General features: G+C 36.3%; 1 protein-coding gene across 5 annotated transcripts in view; it reads left to right on the top strand.

Moving 5' to 3' along the window:
• THOC2 (THO complex subunit 2) overlaps positions 1 to 21,425 on the top strand; it is a 105,398-nt gene that overhangs the window by 68,464 nt on the left and 15,509 nt on the right. For 2 of the 5 annotated variants that reach the window (XM_068532461.1, XM_068532460.1), the window contains exons 16-33: positions 689 to 773; positions 1,406 to 1,499; positions 1,907 to 1,987; positions 3,901 to 3,997; positions 6,020 to 6,137; positions 7,132 to 7,311; positions 8,133 to 8,297; positions 12,413 to 12,688; positions 13,947 to 14,088; positions 14,546 to 14,703; positions 15,646 to 15,774; positions 16,519 to 16,650; positions 16,738 to 16,922; positions 17,426 to 17,604; positions 17,852 to 17,954; positions 18,626 to 19,056; positions 19,260 to 19,318; positions 20,826 to 20,861. In XM_068532461.1, the coding sequence (XP_068388562.1) occupies positions 689 to 773; positions 1,406 to 1,499; positions 1,907 to 1,987; positions 3,901 to 3,997; positions 6,020 to 6,137; positions 7,132 to 7,311; positions 8,133 to 8,297; positions 12,413 to 12,688; positions 13,947 to 14,088; positions 14,546 to 14,703; positions 15,646 to 15,774; positions 16,519 to 16,650; positions 16,738 to 16,922; positions 17,426 to 17,604; positions 17,852 to 17,954; positions 18,626 to 19,056; positions 19,260 to 19,318; positions 20,826 to 20,861 (2,650 nt within the window). Of the gene's footprint in view, positions 1 to 688; positions 774 to 1,405; positions 1,500 to 1,906; positions 1,988 to 3,900; positions 3,998 to 6,019; positions 6,138 to 7,131; positions 7,312 to 8,132; positions 8,298 to 12,412; positions 12,689 to 13,946; positions 14,089 to 14,545; positions 14,704 to 15,645; positions 15,775 to 16,518; positions 16,651 to 16,737; positions 16,923 to 17,425; positions 17,605 to 17,851; positions 17,955 to 18,625; positions 19,057 to 19,259; positions 19,319 to 20,729; positions 20,862 to 21,425 lie in introns of all 5 variants that reach the window. The other 3 variants (XM_068532458.1, XM_068532457.1, XM_068532459.1) reach the window with 2 other exon arrangements.

Raw genomic sequence — 21,425 nt, 5'->3', positions numbered from 1 at the left:
TTCCTGTCACTTGTTAGTTTTTCAGGTTTCTAGATTTATTATGTAGTAATTTCATCAGAAGAGTTAAAGATCCTGTGTAATAATTGTTTTGAATTTGTAAGCATTTCGTAGATATAAATTTCCAAAAGGTTAGTAAAAGAATACTGAGTAGAGGGAGAATTAAAGAGGAAGGACAAGAGTAGAATTGATTTTTCAAGAATTGTTTACTTTGAATATGAAAACCAGAGAACTTCTTGTATCAAGGAGTGCAGCATTAGCTATCACTCTGTTAGGGTCACTGAGACAGATGGCATGAGGCATTTCAATGTATTACACCAAATTTGATATCTTAATCCCTAAACTGATAATGAGCCCTTCTAAATCTAAAATAATTATTCTCTGTAAGAAGAGTTTTATGTACTTGTAGAGTACGTTAAGAGTTTTAATGCTTATTAGACTATTACTATAAAATGAACCACGTGTATATTGTAAATGTTAAGCATTAATACAAAATTTTAATACCCTCTTAGAGAATGCCTAATCAAAATAGCCCAAGTCCTGTAGTAAAGCATATGATGAGGGTGGTTGTTTACATGGATCCATGTTGGATATTTGGGAAATAAATTTTTTTTCGTGATGTAACAAAGCTACCAACATTAAAAGGGAAATTACTTAAGATGATCCCTGCCACCTTTTTCTCCCCTTGTAGGCGTCTAACCAAGGAAAATGTGAAGCCTTCTGGAAGACAAATTGGGAAGTTGAGCCACAGCAATCCAACCATTTTGTTTGATTATGTATGTTTTGAGGTTAATACTATTTTCAGGGATTTTTCTTTTTGTAGTCTTTAAATCAGCACAAGTGGAAATAGAATGATGTAGTTTAAAAATGTTTGATAGTTTTAGGGGACAAAAACTTTAGCAAATGAAACATTGTATGGTTATTCTAAAAACAAAATTTAGTATGTAATATATTTAACACATTGATCTACTTTTCTAATAATAAGTGACAGTGCTGCTGTTATTAAACAGACTAACATTGTCTTGTGTACCACATTTTGAGTTATAAAAACATTAATAAAGTGATGCATTATTTGTTGTTTTTAGTTTTTAGAAACATTTGAACAGCATTTCATTGTGATTCAGATGTAACACTTTCATGTTTAGAAAGAGATTTCTAAAACACATTATAATTCCAAAATTCAAGTTTGGATGCACTGGAATTATTTCCTAATTGGAAATTGTAGCCTAAGAAAATATTTTCTAAGGAAATGATAGAATAGTAGGTTTTATATAAATACACAATGGAAGGAAACTAATTTTAAGCATTATTTCTTTTAAAAAAAAAAGTGTAGCCATTATTTAGTTAGCACAGTAAAAGTTCTCTTTTGATTAGTCAATGCCTTTTATTCTTTGTTGCTGTCTTCCAGATCTTGTCACAAATACAGAAGTATGATAACTTAATAACACCTGTAGTAGATTCATTGAAATACCTCACTTCGTTGAATTATGACGTCTTGGCCTGTATCCTTTCAGGTGAAGTAATAACATAGATTTCACGTTTCATAGACCTTAGTGGTGAATGTTTTATTTTCATTCTAAGTTCCTTTAGCAACCATCTGAGGTTGATTCAGTTGGCTGATTGAAAGGTTGACCAGTTGGGAGTTTGTGTGTGTGTCTGTGTTGTATATTGGGGAAGACAATGTTAAGATTACTAAATATCTTTTATATAGTTAGAATCTGCTTGCTGAAAGCTGGAAAAGAGGCTAAAAAAGAAAAGTTGGTACTACAGTGAGTGTATTTTTCCATAATTGGTAATAAATCGGAGCTAACAATTTACTTTATTTTCCAAGGGGTGGCTTTTTGTTGTTGTTGTTTTAGCGGTCTTTGTTAGGGATGTGTTGACAAAATTTTTTCTTAATATATGAAAGATTGTATCATTGAAGCTTTAGCTAATCCAGAAAAGGAGAGAATGAAACATGACGACACAACCATCTCAAGCTGGCTTCAGAGTAAGTATTTTTATTTTTCCAAGGATGAAATTTCCATCTGTTGTCATTGCTATGCTATGTATTCTGTTACCTATGCTAAGAGCCTATTTGTCAAGTGCTCTTGAGAATATCTAGCCATTCAGCTTGTTCTACAGAGGGTTCATGTCCTTGGCTGTGTAAGGAGGTTCATACGGTACTTAATTCATTTTCTAACTCAAGAAGCCAGTATTGGCTGTGATAGCATTTGGGCAAGCATTACTGGGGAGATGAAAGTTCCCATCCATTCTATTATTTTAGAAGAATTAATCTTTTTTTTTAAGATTTTTTTCTTGATGTGGACCGATTTTAAAGTCTTTATTGAATTTGTTACAATATTGCTTCTGTTTTATGTTTTGGTTTTTTGGCTGTGAGGCATGTGGGCTCTTAGCTCTCCAACAGGGATCGAACCTGCACCCCCTGCATCTGAAGGTGAAGTCTTAACCAGTGGACTGCCAGGGAAGTCCCTAGAAGAATTAATCTTAAGGGAACTATTCTCCCTTCTCTCCTTTCTATCCTGAGGTTCCAGTCACCTTAAAAGAACAAAAACTTGGTTGTTTAACAAAAAGCCCTAGCCTTGTTTTTTTTCCTTGTACCTTTGATTTCTAGCAGCCAGTTACATTTTCTTTCAACCTGTTGTGTCTCTGATAGCTGAATCTTGCAGTAGCTCCCCATTGCTCTTTGAAGTCTGCAATCTGTAATAAATCATACAAGTAAGTTCTTTTGGAATCAGGTCCTTTCTGTACTAGCCTCATCTTTTGCCCCTCCCTAATATTCTAGGTTCCGTTAATGCTGAACTTCTTGCACTTTCCATGGCCTTTTGCACATGTTATTCCCTCTTCTTGGGGTACACTTCTATGCCCACTCATCTCTTCCAACACATTTTCTACTTATTCATTAGATTTCAGCTTAGAGGTCACTTTTCTTTGGAAAGCTCTCCCTGTTAACAACCCAAAAGTCAGAATAAGGTGCCCCTCTTCTGTACTTCTATGGAACTTTTTATTCATCATAGTTATTTTAGTTTACTTTTCTATATCTCTCTGGACTGTAAGCTCCTTGAGGGCAGGACCTGTGTTTTGTCCATTGTCCTTTAGGTGCTCAGCAAATAATTGTTGAAAAGGCTGCAGATCACTTGACTTTACTGGGGTCTCCTCCTTTTTTTTTTTTTTTTTAAATGCCACGCCGTGCTGCATGCGGGATCTTGGTTTCCCGACCAGGGATTGAACCCGTGCCCCCTGCATTGGGCGTGCCAAGTCTTAACCGTTGGATGGCCAGGGAAGTCCCTCCTCCTCTTGTCTTGAGTGGGGTTTTCTCCCTACTAATGTGATAAGGACTCTTGGCTAAAATTGGTCTTTTGATTGCTTCTTGGTCTGGCAGTGTTTCCTTGCCCCCTCCACAACTAGTGGCATGTTCCTAGATAAAATGAGATTTTTTTGTGTGACTCAAACATTTGAGGGGCAGGTGTTTTGTTGATCATTCAAGTTTACTGAGTCATCTGCAGGATTTTGTTGTGGCCTAATTAACGTCACAGGTTATGGAATCAGGCCGTGTAAGTTTGAATCACTGTTCTACCTCATACCAACTGTGTGTCCATGAGCAAGTTACATGACCTGTCTGTTCGGAATTTCCCTCATCGATAGGTTTATACCAACCTGAGATGATTACTGCAAAGGTTAAATGAGATAATTACATAAAGAGCTTAATAGACTGCTTGGCATATGTATGGTCAATAAATATTAGCTATTATTAATTATAAAATTCTGTTCAGTGGCATCAGCAATACAATTTTTCCCACCTCATTTTGTTTTGGAAATTTCATTGAAATGACACTTAATACTGTGCTTTTTGTTTTATGAACTGTTTTTTAAAAAGCCCTATTCTTTTTTTATCTCATATAGGTCTGGCTAGTTTCTGTGGTGCAGTTTTTCGTAAATATCCAATTGATCTTGCTGGTCTTCTTCAATATGTGGCTAATCAGCTAAAGGCAGGCAAAAGGTATTCATAGCAAATTATATGTAAATGAAATTCAATAATTAGAGTACTTCTGCTGGTATTGAGATACTGACATTGCTATTATGTTGAAAAACTGTTTGTTGGTTGTAGGCTTAAGAACAGTAATTGCTCACTTATTTATATGGAATTCTTTAATTAAAAGAAATAACTTAAAATATACAGAAAGAAATGTAATATTTGGCTATATGTGTAACTCATTAAAGAAACTAACTCATTTTGACTACCTGTTAGGCTTTTGAATAAATGGTTGATATGGTATATTGTAAATCCTCTTATGGCAAAACACATTGCACTATTGATTATGCTACTGGACAGTAATTGGCCTTTACATTGAACATTTGGTAGGAATGTGTTTATTTTGAGGGTATATATAGTATCTTTAAAACACAACTATTTTTTTAATTTAAACTTCAGAGATAGGTAACACTAATGCACCTTTTGGACATTGTCTTCTTTTCTTTATAAATACTGAGTTTTATTATTTTATTCTGGACCAATATCAGTGCTTAGAGTTTGAATTAGAATGTATATTAAATCCCATCAGCAATACACTGACTAGACTCAAAGAACTGGAAATGGTTTTCAAAAGCTTTCTGGTAGAAAGCAAACAGAAATCTGTAAAGCTATCTGGTGCTCCAAACAAGTATTACCTAAGTAATTCTTGACAGATTATTTTGGTTTAGGGAAATCTTAAAAAAAAAAAAATTAGGTTCGGGATTTAATCCGCATATATCACTTGCTTTATACTCATTTATTGGCCATTCGTATACATTTTACTCTTCTGTGTCTATATAGGCCAGGAAAACATCACATTACTTTTAAATCTGTAGTTCAGTTTTCTGTACTGTGATATAGTTTTTGTGACCATCTAATGAAAAGATTGTTTAAAGGAAAAGCAAAATATTTCATTGGTACTTGTTGCATACTTATTTGCATGAGGGCCCTCTTGTTTTCAAAAACTATGTTTAGAGAAGCAAGACAAGTTGAGAGAGTAAGCACTTAATAATAATCTTAGAAAACTGTTCCTTTGTCTATTAACTTGTGTCTTGGGTATACCTAGCTTTACCTTTCTTTGGAAAAACATCTGTATTTGTTCTGTAGGAAAGAATGTTTTTCCTTATCTTCATTACTTAACAAATTAAGGAAGATCTTGGAAGTCATAAGGTGTTATTTCCATTGACAGTCCTAAACTTTGAGAATTCAAATGAGTAACTGTTGGCACAGTAATAAATATGCGTAAGGCAGGCCACTAAACTGTCATCTTAGGCTCAAATATCACAACTTGGAATTTGCATTTCCTTCCTTTTTTCCTTTCTCCTCTCCCTCCCTCCATTCCTCCCAAGTGTGTGTGATTGTTTAAAGAGATGGCTCTATACTATCAAAAAATATATATTGAGCATCCTGTACTGGAGGATAAAAAAAAATGCTATGAAGGGCATTATTGGGTTGGCTGCTAAAAATGAAATATGACCTGTATATTAGATAAAAGTATTGTATCAGGGTTAGGTTTACTAAAATTGATAACTATTGCTGTGGTTATATAAGAGAATAGCGATAGTCTTAGGAAACACATTAGCAATTTTAGGGGTAATTAGGAATTTTAGGTACCTCTAAAATGATGTTACTTACTAGATAAGTTACTCTCACATAGTTCAAGAAAATTGTGAGAGAGTGTGTGTGTGTGTGCGCGTGAGAGAGAGAGAGAGAGAGAGAAGATGGGGGAGAGAGAGAGAAAACAGAAATGATAAAGTGAACGGGATGTTCGCAATGTTAATAACAGGTGAAGTAGGGATAAAGGCTATGTGGGTGTGCTTTGTACTATTCTTATCTTTGTATCCTATCTGTAAGTTTGAAATTACTTCCAAGTAAAAAGTTAAACATATTACATGGCCCAAATATTTATATACAAATAATTTAGGGATTCTTAGTATATTAATTACAATTCATTTTTACTTTTATGTTTGAAGTTTCAACTATAGACTATTTCTTGTTTTTCCTAAATAGTTTTGACCTGCTTATATTGAAAGAAGTGGTACAAAAAATGGCAGGAATAGAAATTACAGAAGAAATGACAATGGAGCAACTAGAGGCCATGACTGGTGGAGAGCAACTAAAAGCTGAGGTGAGAATTGCTCTTTTTGTTTAGTGACTCAAAATTCAAAATGTATGCATGCTCCCTTTTAAAATCGCATCAAAAAAAATAAAATACTTGGGAATAAACATCACCAAGGAGGTGAAAGACTTATATGCTGAAAACTACAAAACATTAATAAAGGAAATTGAAGATGATTCAAAGAAATGGAAAGATATCCCATGCTCTTAGATTGGAAGAGTTAACATTGTTAAAATGGCCATGCTACCCAAAGCAATCTACAGATTGAATGCAATACCTATCAAATTACCCATGACATTTTTTACAGAACTAGAACAAATAATCCTAAAATTTATATGGAACCATAAAAGACCCAGAATTGCCAAACCAATCCTGAGGAAAAAGAACAAAGCAGTAGGCATAACCATCCCAGACTTCAGACAGTGTTACAAAGCTACAGTAATCAAAATGTACGCATGTTCATAATAAAGAATTTAAACAGCACATAAGTACATAAAGCTAAGTGTCAAAGCCATACATACCCTCCTCTTACAATCGCCCCCACCTCCCTTTTAAAAATTGCGATATACTAGTTATTTTAACCTTTTTAAAAAGCTGAAACAAAGTAGAAAAGACAGTAAGTAATACATCTGGAGGGAAATAAATATCAAATCTTCTGTGGTCCTTGATACCCCAATGGGCATAAATCTGAGCATAGTTACTCTGTTGTTGACTCTGCTCCACACTGACTGAAGGATAATCCTTCATAAGGGACTGCATGGTAGAAAGTGGAAAATATGTAGAAGTTTAAAGACAGTTGACAGTTATCTTTAAGCCAGTGACTAAAGCCAGTGGCAGTAATAGTGTCAGTAAAATAAATTTGTAAAGAGAGGGAAGGAATGTAGAGTGTGTGGGTTTGTTATCTTCAGGATTGTAACCAAACCCTTTCTGTGTTTTTTCTTCAAATCAGATGGCATGTGTTATGTACTGGTACACTGGTAAAGTTATGTCTTCTCTTTTGCAGGGTGGTTACTTTGGCCAGATAAGAAACACTAAAAAATCCTCCCAGAGATTAAAGGATGCACTATTAGACCATGATCTTGCTCTTCCTCTCTGTTTGCTTATGGCTCAGCAGAGGAATGGGGTAATCTTTCAGGAAGGTGGAGAGAAACATTTGAAACTTGTGGGAAAGCTCTATGATCAGGCAAGTTAAAGTGGCCTTTGTGTTTCTGTGGGTTTTTAAATCTTGATAGTGGAAAATATAGAATGTGATACAATTTAAAAAATGTCATTTTGCACATCATATATGTATCATATATATTATATGCAATATAGAATATGTAATTATATAATTATATATGTAATAGACATTCTGGAAATTGGGACTCTCTCTGTGCAAATTATGATATTTAAGAGATGGATCTAGGGGATATAATAATATGTATAAGGTTTTCAGTTAAGTAGATAACTTTAAGTTGTTTGCTCTCATCTTTTCTGATCTCTGGAAATCTGGAATTTCAGCCACAACAAAGTAGATATGATCTTCATTTATAAAATATATTTTTAAATATTAAGCACCAAAACCTATGGTTAGCCTACAAAATGTGTTTAACTATCACCAACTATATTACAAGGAAATAAAAAACATCACGCATATTTTATAAAGTTTTCGACTTTTAAGGGCCAAGAAAATTGACTTGCATATACATAAAATTGTTCTATGTGATTTAGATAAATATATTCTGCTACTAAAGGTGGTGAACAATAGCTTGGAACTTGAGACCTTTGTTGACTATTAAAGTCTTAGATTAGTCAACTTTTCAGGACTTGGGTATCTTTTTTGTAATATGATTATATGATTAAGTTTGTAGATTGTCTCCAAAGTTCTTTCAAGTAGTAAAATTTGAATTCTTAATTGTTAATCAAAATATTGTTAAAATATATCTTAGTCATTTTGGAAAATGTTATGTTGGTTTAGTAAAATGGTAGCACATTTGTGTTTTTTGTCTTATTTTTTAAATTTAGTGTCATGATACCCTGGTACAGTTTGGTGGGTTTTTAGCGTCTAATCTAAGCACAGAAGATTATATAAAGCGAGTGCCTTCAATTGATGTGCTCTGTAATGAATTTCACACACCCCATGATGCAGCATTTTTCCTGTCTAGGCCAATGTATGCACACCATATTTCGGTAAGTATAAGTATCTTTGCTGCCATTCAGGAATGATTCCACATTACTACTTAACTTTTATTTGTAAATGCATTTTAATTTGACATAGATATAGATTATGAGAGAATTGCTCTTTTGTTAATACTCAGCTCTGCACAGTGGGCAATGAAAATATCCCCTTTAAAAAGTAAGTCTTACTAGTTCTATAATTTTACTGTTACTACACCACCAGTTGTCCAAGTTGATGTCTTATGGGCCCTCTAGAACTATAGTTCTCCAACATTAGTGCAGCTCATCAGGGAATTATTAGAGAATCACCAAGGAAGGATCTTAAAAAAAAAACTCAACCCCATGTCCATAAATTCTAATTTAGTAATTTGAATGGTACCTGGGGATTTTTGTTTTGTTTTTGTTTTTTTAACAAGCAGTAGATGATTCTGATGCAGGCGAATGTGGTACGTCATTCTGAGAAACAGTCCTCTTGAATACAGAGAATCCTGTTTCCTCAGTGACAGTATCACTGTCAGATAGTTGACTTGCTATTACACATACTGCCTTCAAAGAAATAAAGACTGACAGACTTAACCACCCCCAAACATTCTAAATACTCTTGCACTCTCTGTTGTGTAACTTCTAGGAAAGGTATATTCATGGCTCTTGTTTTATTTCTCTCCACCTAAATGAAACAACTGAAAACAAACAACAACAAAAGGCAAACTAGAGCCCTCCCAAGCAGGGTATCCCGTTAGTGACTGTATTGAAATTCAAGTAAGGATGTGGGGGAAGAGGACACAACCCTCCCTCCTTTTCTCTATCTGCCACCTGGACTCTTCCCTTTAAAGCAGTTACCTCTAATAGGAATTTACTTTTCCTTTTCCCTCAGGGCCATGGTCAGTACTCTGTTTGGAAACTGTGGTACTTCCCCACTCTGACTGGAGCCCAAGCATATTCTTCATTTTTCTGTAGGCTTAGATTCTGGCCCTTCTGTTTATCTGTTGTTGGTTTTTAAGTCTGTACTATGCAAGGCTTTCACTACAGATTTTGGGGAAGATCTTGTTCCCTTATCTTTAAGTAGGCTCCCTTCTTGTTCCCAGTGGGGATACAGGGCTGTGTAGTAGAGTGGGGGAAAAGGTGCTGAGAAATTTGGGATCTAATTGATCATTTAATCAACCATCAGCTGTTAGTGTTTACATATCAACTGCTACAGTCTCACACTTAACCTCTAACAACTAGCTAAATGTTAATTGATTCAGTTATCACTTGTAATACTGTGCTGTACTCTCTAGAGGGAAAAAGGGAATAAGGGAGTAGGATTGGGCTTCTTCTTCTCCTTTAGACTCTCTCAATCCAGAAAATTGTTATGCTCTCTTTGTGTAGTTATATTTTGTGTTGTCGCCCCACCCCACAGTAGATCAGTCTCAGCTATACAACAGGGGACCTGATTTCTTGAAGGACTGAGGTGGGAGAATTGCTTCATCTCAGAAATTCTGACCTGCCCTGTGCTATACTGAGAAGTGACACACTAATCAGCGCTATTGAACCCTAGCAAACAGGAACACCTGGTTGCCTGAGGTTGGCTGAACTTTTCCAGGTCAGAAAATGGAGCAGGTCATTCATACCAACAGCTACTTTTTCCGTAGCCTGTGTAAAATATTGTGTCTTTGTCATTTAAGAGATAAAAACATCTAAACAAAGAAATGTCATTTTCCTTTCAAGTTTGAGGAGAAAAACAGAGAACTATACAGAGGTGGCTATACAACCAGATCAGGGTTAGGCCACATGCCACCCCCTGGAAAGGGAATTCCTCGGCAACCTTGGTTACACTGGATTGGGCATCCAGGCTTTCCTAGGGATCCTTACTTTTGCCTCTTGGGTGAAAGCCCCTCTTGAAGAACCTTTGATGAGAGAGTATGAGTATTAGAGGGCTGCTAGGTCCCTTCCATAAATTGACTATTGGCAGGCTCTCATGGGAATGATTTAGCCAACCAAACACTGCTCACATTGTTAGGCCAAAAGCTTTTTGAACAGCAATTAGAAGTACAGCAGGGAATTCCCTGGTGGTCCAGTGGTTAGGACTCTGCACTTCCACTGCAGGGGGCATGGGTTCGATCCCTGGTTGGGGAACTAAGATACCGCATGCTGCGTGGCACGGCCAAAAACAAAAAAAAAAAGCACAATAACAGTGGATATCATTTCTATTCCGTAGGTCTAGTTCCCCAGGTGACTTTGTAGAGCTGTTATACTTATCCATTTGACTGAAGATGTGAGCTTGAAGAAGGGTTAAACTGACTTTAGGCAAGGAAATATTTGTCCTAGGCAAATATGCAGTATAGCCGTCTTTTCTGATCAAGCCTATTTTTCTTTTTCAACTAGATAGGAATGAGGGGGGTACCTGGAAATAGAAGTCACAGATTCAGAACCAAAGGATTAGGGAGACTGGGGCTATCATAGAACACTGTCATACCTATAACCTAATTTTCAGTTTTAATTGCTGAGAGCCACCTTGCAACACTGGTCTGAAAGAAAGGCTTTTCCCCTAGTTCATATTCTAAATATGACCAAATCAGGTAGATAAGCTATCTTATGCAGGTAGTTTCATCACTGTTTTATTCTGTGTTTTGTTAGAACCTCAACAGATGTCTTTCCGTTCACATAGATTCATATTAGTTGCCTTCAGTAGGACCCACCCTCAAAAATTTAAAAGCCTTTTCTTATCCCAGCTGCTATTCTCTCAGGTCTCTGGTGTAATTGGGACCTCTCTCCTAAGTAATGTTCTTTATACTTATAGCTTTGCCACCTATGTGGCCTCAGTAGTTACCAGCATGCTCTCTAAAATGGGGAAAACAGGAGATAATTTTTCCCACTTCTAAAATAATTGTATGATTCTCAGAGCCTGCTTGAGATACCTTGTAGAACAAAGAGTACTTGGTGTGCCTTCAATACAGTGAGCCTGGGGTATGGAGCACTCAGGAGGGACGGCAGCTGGACTGTAAGGAGCCAAGACTCTTCTCGCCTATCACGATGCAGAACTGGAAGTGGAACCTTTGACTTCAGACCTTCTAGTTCTGGGTTCCATGTTTAGCACAAACTGTAAATGATTTAAGTGCTTTCTAGCATAAAGACGAAGCTAGTTTTAGATCTCCTCTTAGGTTCATCTTCAGGGATGATGCCTAACCCAGACAGTTTTCTGGGTGAGAGCTCTTTCGTCTCACAGAGACTGAAGGACATGAGATAATAGCAACAACTCCACTTTGTATTGTTTTCTTTTTTGTTTGACACACATTCTATGAACTAATATGTAGTCCCTCCCATTGTACTAACAGATTCTTTTTCTCATACAATTAAGGGTATGGCCTTCCTCTGACTCTCCCCCAAATTAGGATAAACCAATCAGGCCAAAAAAAGCTGTGTTTCAGTCAGTTCCCACATGCTTTAAACTCCAGTATGCCATAGCCATTCAGAGAAAATCATAATTTAGCTTAGCAATAGGGTTACCAGTTGGTCCTGGTTTGCCTGAGACTTTCCCAGTTTTAGCACTACAGTCTTACATCCTGGGAAACCCCTCAATCACTGGAAAACCTGGACAGTTGGTCCCCCTACTTAGCGGTCTTATGGTAACGTTCTCATAACCATTCTTTGTGTTGATCCGGCTTCTTAATTGACAAATTGTAACAGATGATAGGGGCTACATGTAGCGATAAAACATTCTGTTTTGGTTGGCTGTTACTAGTTCCATTCTGCCTCTTTACTAGTGTTAAGACCCTCTACTTGGTTCCCTTGAATATCTCAAAAGCAGGAGTGGAAACCCTGCATGTTCAATCCTTGATGCAACAGCAAGAGAGAGTAGGGTGGGGGCAATGGACAGGGGGCCCACATACCCTATTCACTTACTCAACAGGTCAGATGCAATAAGAATCTTCAGAAAAGCTCATAGTAAGCACATAGGGCTAAATATTGAAACAGCTTCCAGGGATGATTTATCTTAAAAGAAATGTTGTTGGTAAGAAATTAGAATTCCTACAACAGTTTTGATTGGTCATCTTCTGATTCTTGAAAAGGGAACCTAGGTTTTTATACTATGAAAATCAGTGCTATAAATTATATTGTATGTGTGTGTTTTTACTTTTTATCTCCAGTCAAAGTATGATGAACTTAAAAAATCAGAGAAGGGAAGTAAACAGCAACATAAAGTTCACAAGTACATTACATCATGTGAAATGGTGATGGCTCCTGTCCATGAAGCAGTGGTTTCCTTACATGTTTCCAAAGTCTGGGACGACATCAGCCCTCAATTCTATGCCACATTCTGGTCATTGACAATGTATGACCTTGCAGTTCCACATACCAGCTATGAACGGGAAGTCAATAAACTTAAAGTCCAGATGAAAGCAATTGATGACAATCAGGAAATGGTAGGTTTTTGTTCTAGTAGCTCAAGTACAATAACTTCATGGTATTGATTCAACATTATCCATACTTTGGAATTGTATTAGCTCAAATTCCTATCCTGTTGTTACCTAATGTTTTTCTAAGTGGGTTTAGAGGTTATCTCTCCATGGGTGGGGCAGGGGCTTGGTGAGTACATGCAGGTTATGACCAATCAAAAGGTATTTGAGGGCTGTGTTAGCAACTTAAAATGATCTACTTAACTCCAATTGCAAGAGCAATAGGATTTCCCAAAGGAGAATTCTTTAGGAGAAAGCTTTATTGAAGAGGTGAGTCTTGAACTGGATAGGCCTTGAAGATAGGTTAAGTTTGGAAATATGGAGGCAAATTGGCGACTGTAAAGCTTCAGCAAAGGTATGAAGTAGTCTAAGGTTTAAAGAGACCACTTTTACTGTGGCGATTGGGCTTAGTGATAAATTTGAAAGGTTAGGTTGGGGCCAGGTGATGTAGAGCAATGAAAGTTAGAAAGGAAGGCTTGAGGGACTTCCCTGGGGGTCCAGTGGTTAAGACTCCGTGCTCCAAATACAGGAGGCCGGGGTTTGATCCCTGGTCGGGGAACTGGATCCTGCACGCATGCCGCAACTAAGAGTCCACACGCAGCAACTAAAAGATCCCGCGTGCTGCAACGAAGATCCCACGTGCCTCAACTAAGACCCGGCGCAGCCAAATAAATAATTATTTTTTAAAAATGCACTTTAAAAAAAAAAAAGGAAGGCTTGATAAAATTGAGAACTATTTTAGATTCCTCAGTGGGGAAGCGATAATGTTAAAAATGGTACTTTAGACAGATTGCTCGTGACAGTGATATGAAGGATACGTTTGATAGGGCAAGGGACTGGCATTAGGCGGGAGACCAACTAGGTGGCTTTTTGGGTAATTCATTATGAAGTACTGAGAGCATAGACTATGGTGGAGGTAGTGGGAATGCAAAAGACTTGTAAGCAGTTAGAATATTGGAACAGAGAAGGAAGGATCAAAGATGACTCCGTGCCTCAGAGTAAAAGTACCAGTGTTGAGAAGGTATCCTGTTTTGATAGTGTACGAAGACTGACTTTGTCTCGGATTTGTTGAATGGAGGTCAAAGCACATCCAAGTGGACTCCTGAACATCCCTGTTGAAGTAATTAGTATAAGATATCAGCATTTATCTCTTCAAATTTTTTAATTAAAAGAAGGAGAGGTGATGTGCCTGTAGTTAGAAAAGTATCTAACTTATACTTTGTAGCCTCCAAATAAAAAGAAAAAAGAGAAGGAGCGATGTACTGCCCTTCAGGACAAGCTTCTTGAAGAAGAAAAGAAACAGATGGAACATGTACAGCGAGTGCTACAGAGACTGAAACTGGAAAAGGACAATTGGCTTTTAGCAAGTAAGTTGTTGGAATTGTTACATTTCTGCCACTGCTACATTAAAAAAGCAAACTTTTATAACTTTGGAGGTATTGAAGTGTATTATGTTTGTATTTCAACTCAGTGTTCACTATCCCATTCTTTGGTTATTCATTAACGCAGAGTCGACTTCACATGTTCACTGAAGGAACAGATTTAATTTGCTGGTGAAATTAATTAACTTAAAACTACAATATTGGCAGCTTATCATTCAACTTTTCTGTATAAAATCTTATCTCTGGAGAAATTATAGGTAGAAAAATGTCCACAGAGTGAAAATGAAAGTCTTATCCCAGGCATGACCTTTTGGTTACAAACTATAAATAGTTTGTGGTTTTATATCATTCTCTACACTAAAGTTTATGTTGTCATGTTTAGTGGCCTTGAGGCACTTGAGGAAGAAGTTTACCACTTAATATATTCTTCCCTTATTTTTAGAATCTACCAAAAATGAGACCATCACAAAATTTCTACAGCTGTGTATATTTCCTCGATGTATTTTTTCAGCAATTGATGCTGTTTACTGTGCTCGTTTTGTTGAATTGGTACATCAACAGAAAACTCCAAATTTTTCCACACTTCTTTGCTATGATCGAGTAAGTTCTTTTTATTGCAACCTTTAAAACAAAGTCTCACACAAAGATAGCTAAACATTATATATAATCTATAGAGGTATTATTGTGTGTTTGGTTAAAAGCATGAACTCAAGAGCCAAGTGCCTGAACTTGAATCCTAGCTCTGCTACTTTCTAGCTATATGATCTTTGGCAAGTTTTTTTTAACCTCTCTGTGCCTCAGTTTTCTATCTGTAAAACGGGATAATAGTACCTGCTTCAGAAGATTGTTGTGAGGAATAAATGAGTCACTATACACAAAAGCACTTTGAGTAGTGCCTGATATATAATAAGCACCCCTAGTTAATCCATTAACTCAACATTTGGGTTTATATGTTTGTTATAATAGGTAGAACTCTCTTCTCCATTTTTAACCTTCACCCCCTCAGGAAACAACGAAAAAGCTTACACTTTTGCACATATATAAAAGCAGGGATGCTTTTCAATATGGTCACACTCACAGATTTTTGCATCTGGCTTTTTTCATAATAATAAATAGCTGCATTTTATGGTTTAAAAACATGATGTATGTTACAGCCTCTCAGCTGCCTATTTCTAGTTTCTATCAGCCTCGCCTCTGCTTACTGTCCCCTTAATCCCAGTAATATCTATGGCTAAGTCTTTGTTAAAGAAGTTATGTTGTAATAATAATGATAGTGTTTTTCTTCCCTCATTGTAAATCAGCTTTCTTTATAAAAGTGGTTTTTTTGTTGTTGTTGTTATTGTTGCTTTATGAATGTGCTATTTCCTCACAAAAGCCAGACTCTTTAAAGGTCTCTGGAATTGTGAATATAAAAGGGGAAGATGCATTTTGACTAAACTTACCTGTTTAGTTTATTATGATTTGCTATTACATGATCTTTTAATATTTTGAGCTAATTTTGACCTTGATTTGTTTTTATTTTTCACACATTGTTTTCTGTAGGTTTTCTCTGATATAATTTACACAGTTGCAAGCTGTACTGAAAATGAAGCTAGTCGATATGGGAGATTCCTTTGCTGCATGTTAGAGACTGTGACCAGGTGGCACAGTGATAGAGCCACATATGAAAAGGTATGACAAATACTCTTACCTTTTACCCATTTACCATGTATATAATGACCGCTTCCAGTAAGCTCTGGGTTCAGTTTTAAAAGGGAAGCTGAGGCCTTCCCTGGTGGCGCAGTGGTTACGAATCCGCCTGCCAACGCAGGGGACGCGGGTTCGAGCCCTGGTCCAGGAAGATCCCACATGCCGCGGAGCAACTAAGCCTGTGCGCCACAACTACTGAGCCTGCGCTCTAGAGCCCGCGAGCCACAACTACTGAGCCCGCGTGCCACAACTACTGAAGCCCGCACACCCTAGAGCCCGTGCTCCACAATAAGAGAAGCCACCGCAATGAGAAGCCTGCGCACCGCAACGAAGAGTAGCCCCCGCTCACCGCAACTAGAGAAAGCCCGCGCGCAGCAATGAAGACCCAACACAGCCAAAAATAAAAAAATAAAATAAAAAATAAAATAAAATAAATTAAAAAAAAGGGGAAGCTGAGTTTAAGATTCAGTTGTAAAACAATGTATAAAATTTAAGCACAATTCATTCATTATTAAAAAAAAGCTATATTTTTATCCTATCTCAAACTGACATTTCAAATTAATGTCATTGAATAAGGTGAATCTTTCTGTGAAAACTACCTATCATTCAAAATACACATTATGTTTTCACATGGAATCATTAATCTAGTCTACTTAAGTTTCAGCTTCTGCTATTTTGGAGGACAGAATTTTTCTTTAAAAGTGACAGCCTATTTTTTGCCCTTAGGAATGTGGAAATTATCCAGGATTTCTTACTATATTACGGGCAACTGGTTTTGATGGTGGAAATAAAGCTGATCAATTAGACTATGAAAATTTTCGACACGTTGTACATAAATGGCATTACAAACTAACCAAGGTAAGAAAAAATTGTATTTCTCAAAGGTGGTTTTTTCTCTTCATACTTATACTTTTTTAATAACAGATCTTAAAATGTTTGTTGTAGGCATCGGTACATTGCCTTGAAACAGGCGAATATTCTCACATCAGGAATATCTTGATTGTGCTAACAAAAATACTTCCGTGGTACCCAAAAGTTTTGAATCTGGGTCAGGCTTTGGAAAGAAGAGTGCATAAAATCTGCCAAGAGGAAAAAGAGAAGAGGCCAGATCTATATGCATTGGCTATGGGGTAACACAATTATACTTTAATGTGATTTATGAGACTAGATTACAGAAGGATTCTGAAGACTTTAAAATGTCTTACAGTGTTGAAGTTTATCTTCTGCCTTACTTCAGGAGATTATGGGAGATTATGCGATCATGTTCCCACAGGCCTGGTGAGAGTTGTCACTTCTGATTATCAGCTTCCGGTCTATACTGGATGATAGTTTCAAAAATCATATATAGTATATCCTGGTTTGGAGGAAATGTAATTTTATCATCAGTTGAGTTATCAAATCTTCAATAGTGGAAAAAAGGCATTTTAGTTGAAGGATTAGCTTACATTGAAATTTTTAAGAAAGCATCTAGGTTCTCTTATAAAGACATTCAAGAACTTACTGAAAATTAATATTTTTTATTCTCTGGAATCAAGTAGCAGAGTGAATAACTTGCTAATTTTATTCTTTTAAACCCCATGTTTGTGCCTTTTGATTTGTATTTGTATATTTAAACACTTTGTGCGACTTTCAGCTACTCTGGGCAGTTGAAAAGTAGAAAGTCATACATGATACCTGAAAATGAGTTTCATCACAAAGACCCCCCTCCGAGGAATGCAGTTGCCAGTATACAAAATGGGCCTGGCGGTGGGCCTTCTTCATCGTCAGTAGGAAGTGCATCTAAATCGGATGAAAGCAGTACCGAGGAGACTGGTATGCTTATTTGTAGAAATTTATAAGTAATACATTTTGTTTCAGCAAACTGAAATGTTTTGTATCACATGACAAGTAAAGTGCTGGCTTAGTGTTACTTTATTATTCCCTAGGTAGGAGTATGTAACTGTCAAGAAGTGATCAGCCCTTTGTTTCTTTCTGTCTAGTCTCTATAATCATTTTGCTGTGCAATTGTAGCTTATTTACATCTAGGGGCTTGTCAAATAAAACCTTACCTTTATTTCAGATAAATCAAGGGAGAGATCTCAGTGTGGTGTGAAAGCAGTTAATAAAGCTTCTAGTGCCACACCAAAAGGGAATTCAAGCAATGGAAATAGTGGCTCTAACAGGTAGGAACACTGTGCTGTATGTCAAAATTCTGAATTCTTATATGATTAAGCAACCTCATTAGACATGAATGACAGAGGGTGATAGATGAATACTATGGAAGTCATTTTTGTTGGACTTAGAAATTTTGTCTATACTGCTATTTTGATGATGTGCTTACCATTCTCATGTTTCGTATAATGCTGAGACTGACTTTGTTTCCTCTGCTGGGATGTGCAGGGGAATGTATGTGGTGAAGTTAAAAAAAATTTTAGGATTGAGTGTTTGCTGTGTACAATCTGGGTAAGAATAATTAGCATGAGAGAAGCCTACTTATTTAGACCAGTGATCCATCCAGCCAAGTAATCCAGTTCCTGATCGTAGCACCCTTGGTTGGCTTATGGGATAGTTTTTGGTTGTTACTTTGTAATCCTCAAAGGTTATGAACATGTACAATAAAAGGGCCTAACATCACTTTAATTATTCTTTTTTAACCTGCTATTTGTGAATTTGGTTATTATTTACTGGATAAAGAAGTACTTCCTTTTTACTTGTCTTAAAGTTGTCCTTTAGTTTTTAAAGGGCTACTCATAGTTCTAGAATTTTTGAAGTCAGTAAGAAATGCTTTATGATTTATAACATTGAATATATTTTATGACCATTTGTCTTAAAATGTCATGTTTTTATTCTTAAGCAACAAAGCTGTTAAAGAAAATGACAAAGAAAAAGGGAAAGAGAAAGAAAAAGAGAAAAAAGAAAAGACTCCAGCTACTACTCCAGAGGCCCGAGTACTTGGTAAAGATGGTAAAGAAAAACCGAAGGAAGAACGGCCAAGTAAAGATGAAAAAGCAAGAGAGACGAAGGAAAGAACACCTAAGTCTGACAAAGAGAAAGAAAAATTCAAGAAGGAAGAAAAAGCTAAAGATGAGAAATTCAAGACCACTGTCCCCAATGTAGAATCAAAGTCAACTCAAGAAAAGGAAAGAGAGAAGGAGCCATCCAGAGAAAGAGATATAGCAAAGGAAATGAAATCAAAGGAAAATGTTAAAGGAGGAGAGAAAACACCAGTTTCTGGGTCCTTGAAGTCACCTGTTCCCCGATCAGATATTGCAGAGCCTGAAAGGGGCAAGTTTGATTTATATTTGTTTACCTTTGGTTGTTGTAATATAAAGTTGGTTCTTGTCTTGTTATTATGGCAAGTTATCTAGGGACTTTAGTAGGGGGAACTAATACCTGATAACCTTAGAAGTTGGTGATTTTTTTTTTTTAAGTGTGTGGAAAAAAGTGGAAGCATACCTTATTGTGACTATTTCTTTTCATCCCAACAGAACAAAAACGTCGCAAAATTGATACCCACCCTTCTCCATCACATTCCTCAACAGTAAAGGTTAGTATAGCCTGAGGAAGGCAGCGTCCATGTTAGGCTCACCTGTTTGGAATACGTGTCCTGACTTCCTTCAAGTCTTGTGCCAAGTATTCACTGGAGCCACTGGAGGTTTTATATTGCATTAGAAAATGAATTTTTTACATATTGGTGGACTGATATTTTTTTCCTATTGAGTATTTTTCTTATAAAAATATTAAAACTTCAAGGACCTAGCACTAATTTTGTAGTGTTTCAAAGTGCAAGAGAAATTTTACCCAGAAGTGCCTCACTGCTTTAAGCAGTCTTTTTTGGAGTGCAATGGTAGCTACAAGCAAATGAATCTTTTCAGCAGAATGAAGCCTATTTTTCGGCATAAATATTGAAGAATATATAGCACTGAAGACTTCCTGGATGATACAGGATAAACAAGATACCTCTGAATTCATCAAGCTTCTTGATGAGCATCATACCGATGTGTGCCTTCTAAGAAGGAGTCTTGAAAGGAGTTCCATTTTAAAGTCTCCTTGGTGATCGGTTCTCCTGTAGTTGTGTATATTCAGTGAGCATGCAGCTTCTGTTGTATCTTCCCTTGGAGGTTTGTTTATACCCATTGGGTTCCCAACAAGTTGAACCTTGCGTTACGATAAAAGCAGATGTGGCATCCAATCCTACCACCCAGCAAAGAGAAACCCCAGGCATTCAACTGCAGCACAAAATCGTGGGTGTAGCCTTCTTGAAGACTCAGGGTAGCCATTCCTTGCTCCATATTTAATTTTAATTCTAAACTCATCTAATTTCATGGAATCTTTGAATTTGCAGTACGTTGAACTTTTAAACCTGTGAGTTAACTAATTCTTCATCAAGAGCACTGTGGTTGAGTACTGTAATTGATTTCATTTTCTTTCTTTTTTTAAATGCTTTTTTTTTTTTTGTGGGAGGTATGAGATTCATCGTTAGAGGCACTTTGCAAAAAAAAAAAGTGATTACTCTTTTATAAATACATTTTGTTTTCTTGTTAATGTAATGCCACTGAGTTTTCTGGCTAGGATAAAATGTGTATATATTTATGGTGGAGTCACAAGTAAAGGAAAATTTGAAACCTCCCTATTAAAGAAAAGCGATGAAAATATAAGGCAATATTGTTCTTCCACAGTGATCTCCACTATTTTAAACTTTTTGTGGAGAAAAAATATTTTGCTTTCTTAAGCCTCTTACCATTATCTGTAGTTTAAATACAGTGTTATGAAAAATGTGGCATTGACATTTATTTTAAAATTCTGAGCAGAGAAAGATTTTTGTTTGTTACAATGAGTACATATAATTTAGTTTTTTTTTTAAACATTACAATTCCATTACATAGTTTTGCTTTTGTTTTTTACTGTTGATACTCATATAACAATGACATCATGAGATTTATCCTCACAAGAAGTAGCTGGTTTATTTCCAGGTTACAGCCATACTTCCCAAAGTTCCTCTGGGTTCTGAGAACTATGCCAGCTCACCTGTCATCTCCATTCATTTTCTACAGGACAGTCTCATCGAACTCAAGGAGTCTTCAGCAAAGGTTTGAGTCTTTTAAAATCATCATGCCTAAGTAAAACAAAGAAAAATTCTTTACTTCATTTGTTTAGTAGGTACCCTCACCCTAGTAAATTCAGTAAGCTAGTGGAATAAACTTTAAAAATACCTATCACAAACTGAAACAATGGATGACAATGGTCCCTTTTAATGAAATTGTTATAAAATGTGTGTAATGTGGCAACCTTTCTATAATCTCTCCTTGCTGTTACGCATTATCCTTTTATGCTTCAAAATCTGAAAGTAAGTTTAAGATTTGAGGAAGGAGTTGTTGGTTTCTTTTGAGGAGTAGGCTTATTTAATTTCTCAAAACAAATCTGTCAGGCTGTTTTCTAACTTTTTTAGATAACCCAAAAAGCCAAAAAATATATCTGATGCATTCACATAACTGTTCTAAAAACTGAGCCCATCTCAACCCATAAAAGTCTATATCACCTCTGCTGAGCTACCTTTTTGGTAGTTGTAGCATATTATCAAGAAATACGGTTAATGTAAACTAATCATTCTCCTGGAGGGGAATACTCAGCTTGATGGTTGTGTTTACATGTCA

Source organism: Eschrichtius robustus, chromosome X (assembly GCF_028021215.1).
Source record: "Eschrichtius robustus isolate mEscRob2 chromosome X, mEscRob2.pri, whole genome shotgun sequence".
Taxonomy (NCBI): Eukaryota; Metazoa; Chordata; class Mammalia; order Artiodactyla; family Eschrichtiidae; genus Eschrichtius; species Eschrichtius robustus.
Note: the sequence above shows the minus strand (reverse complement) of the source record. Positions and strands in the feature narration are given on the sequence as shown.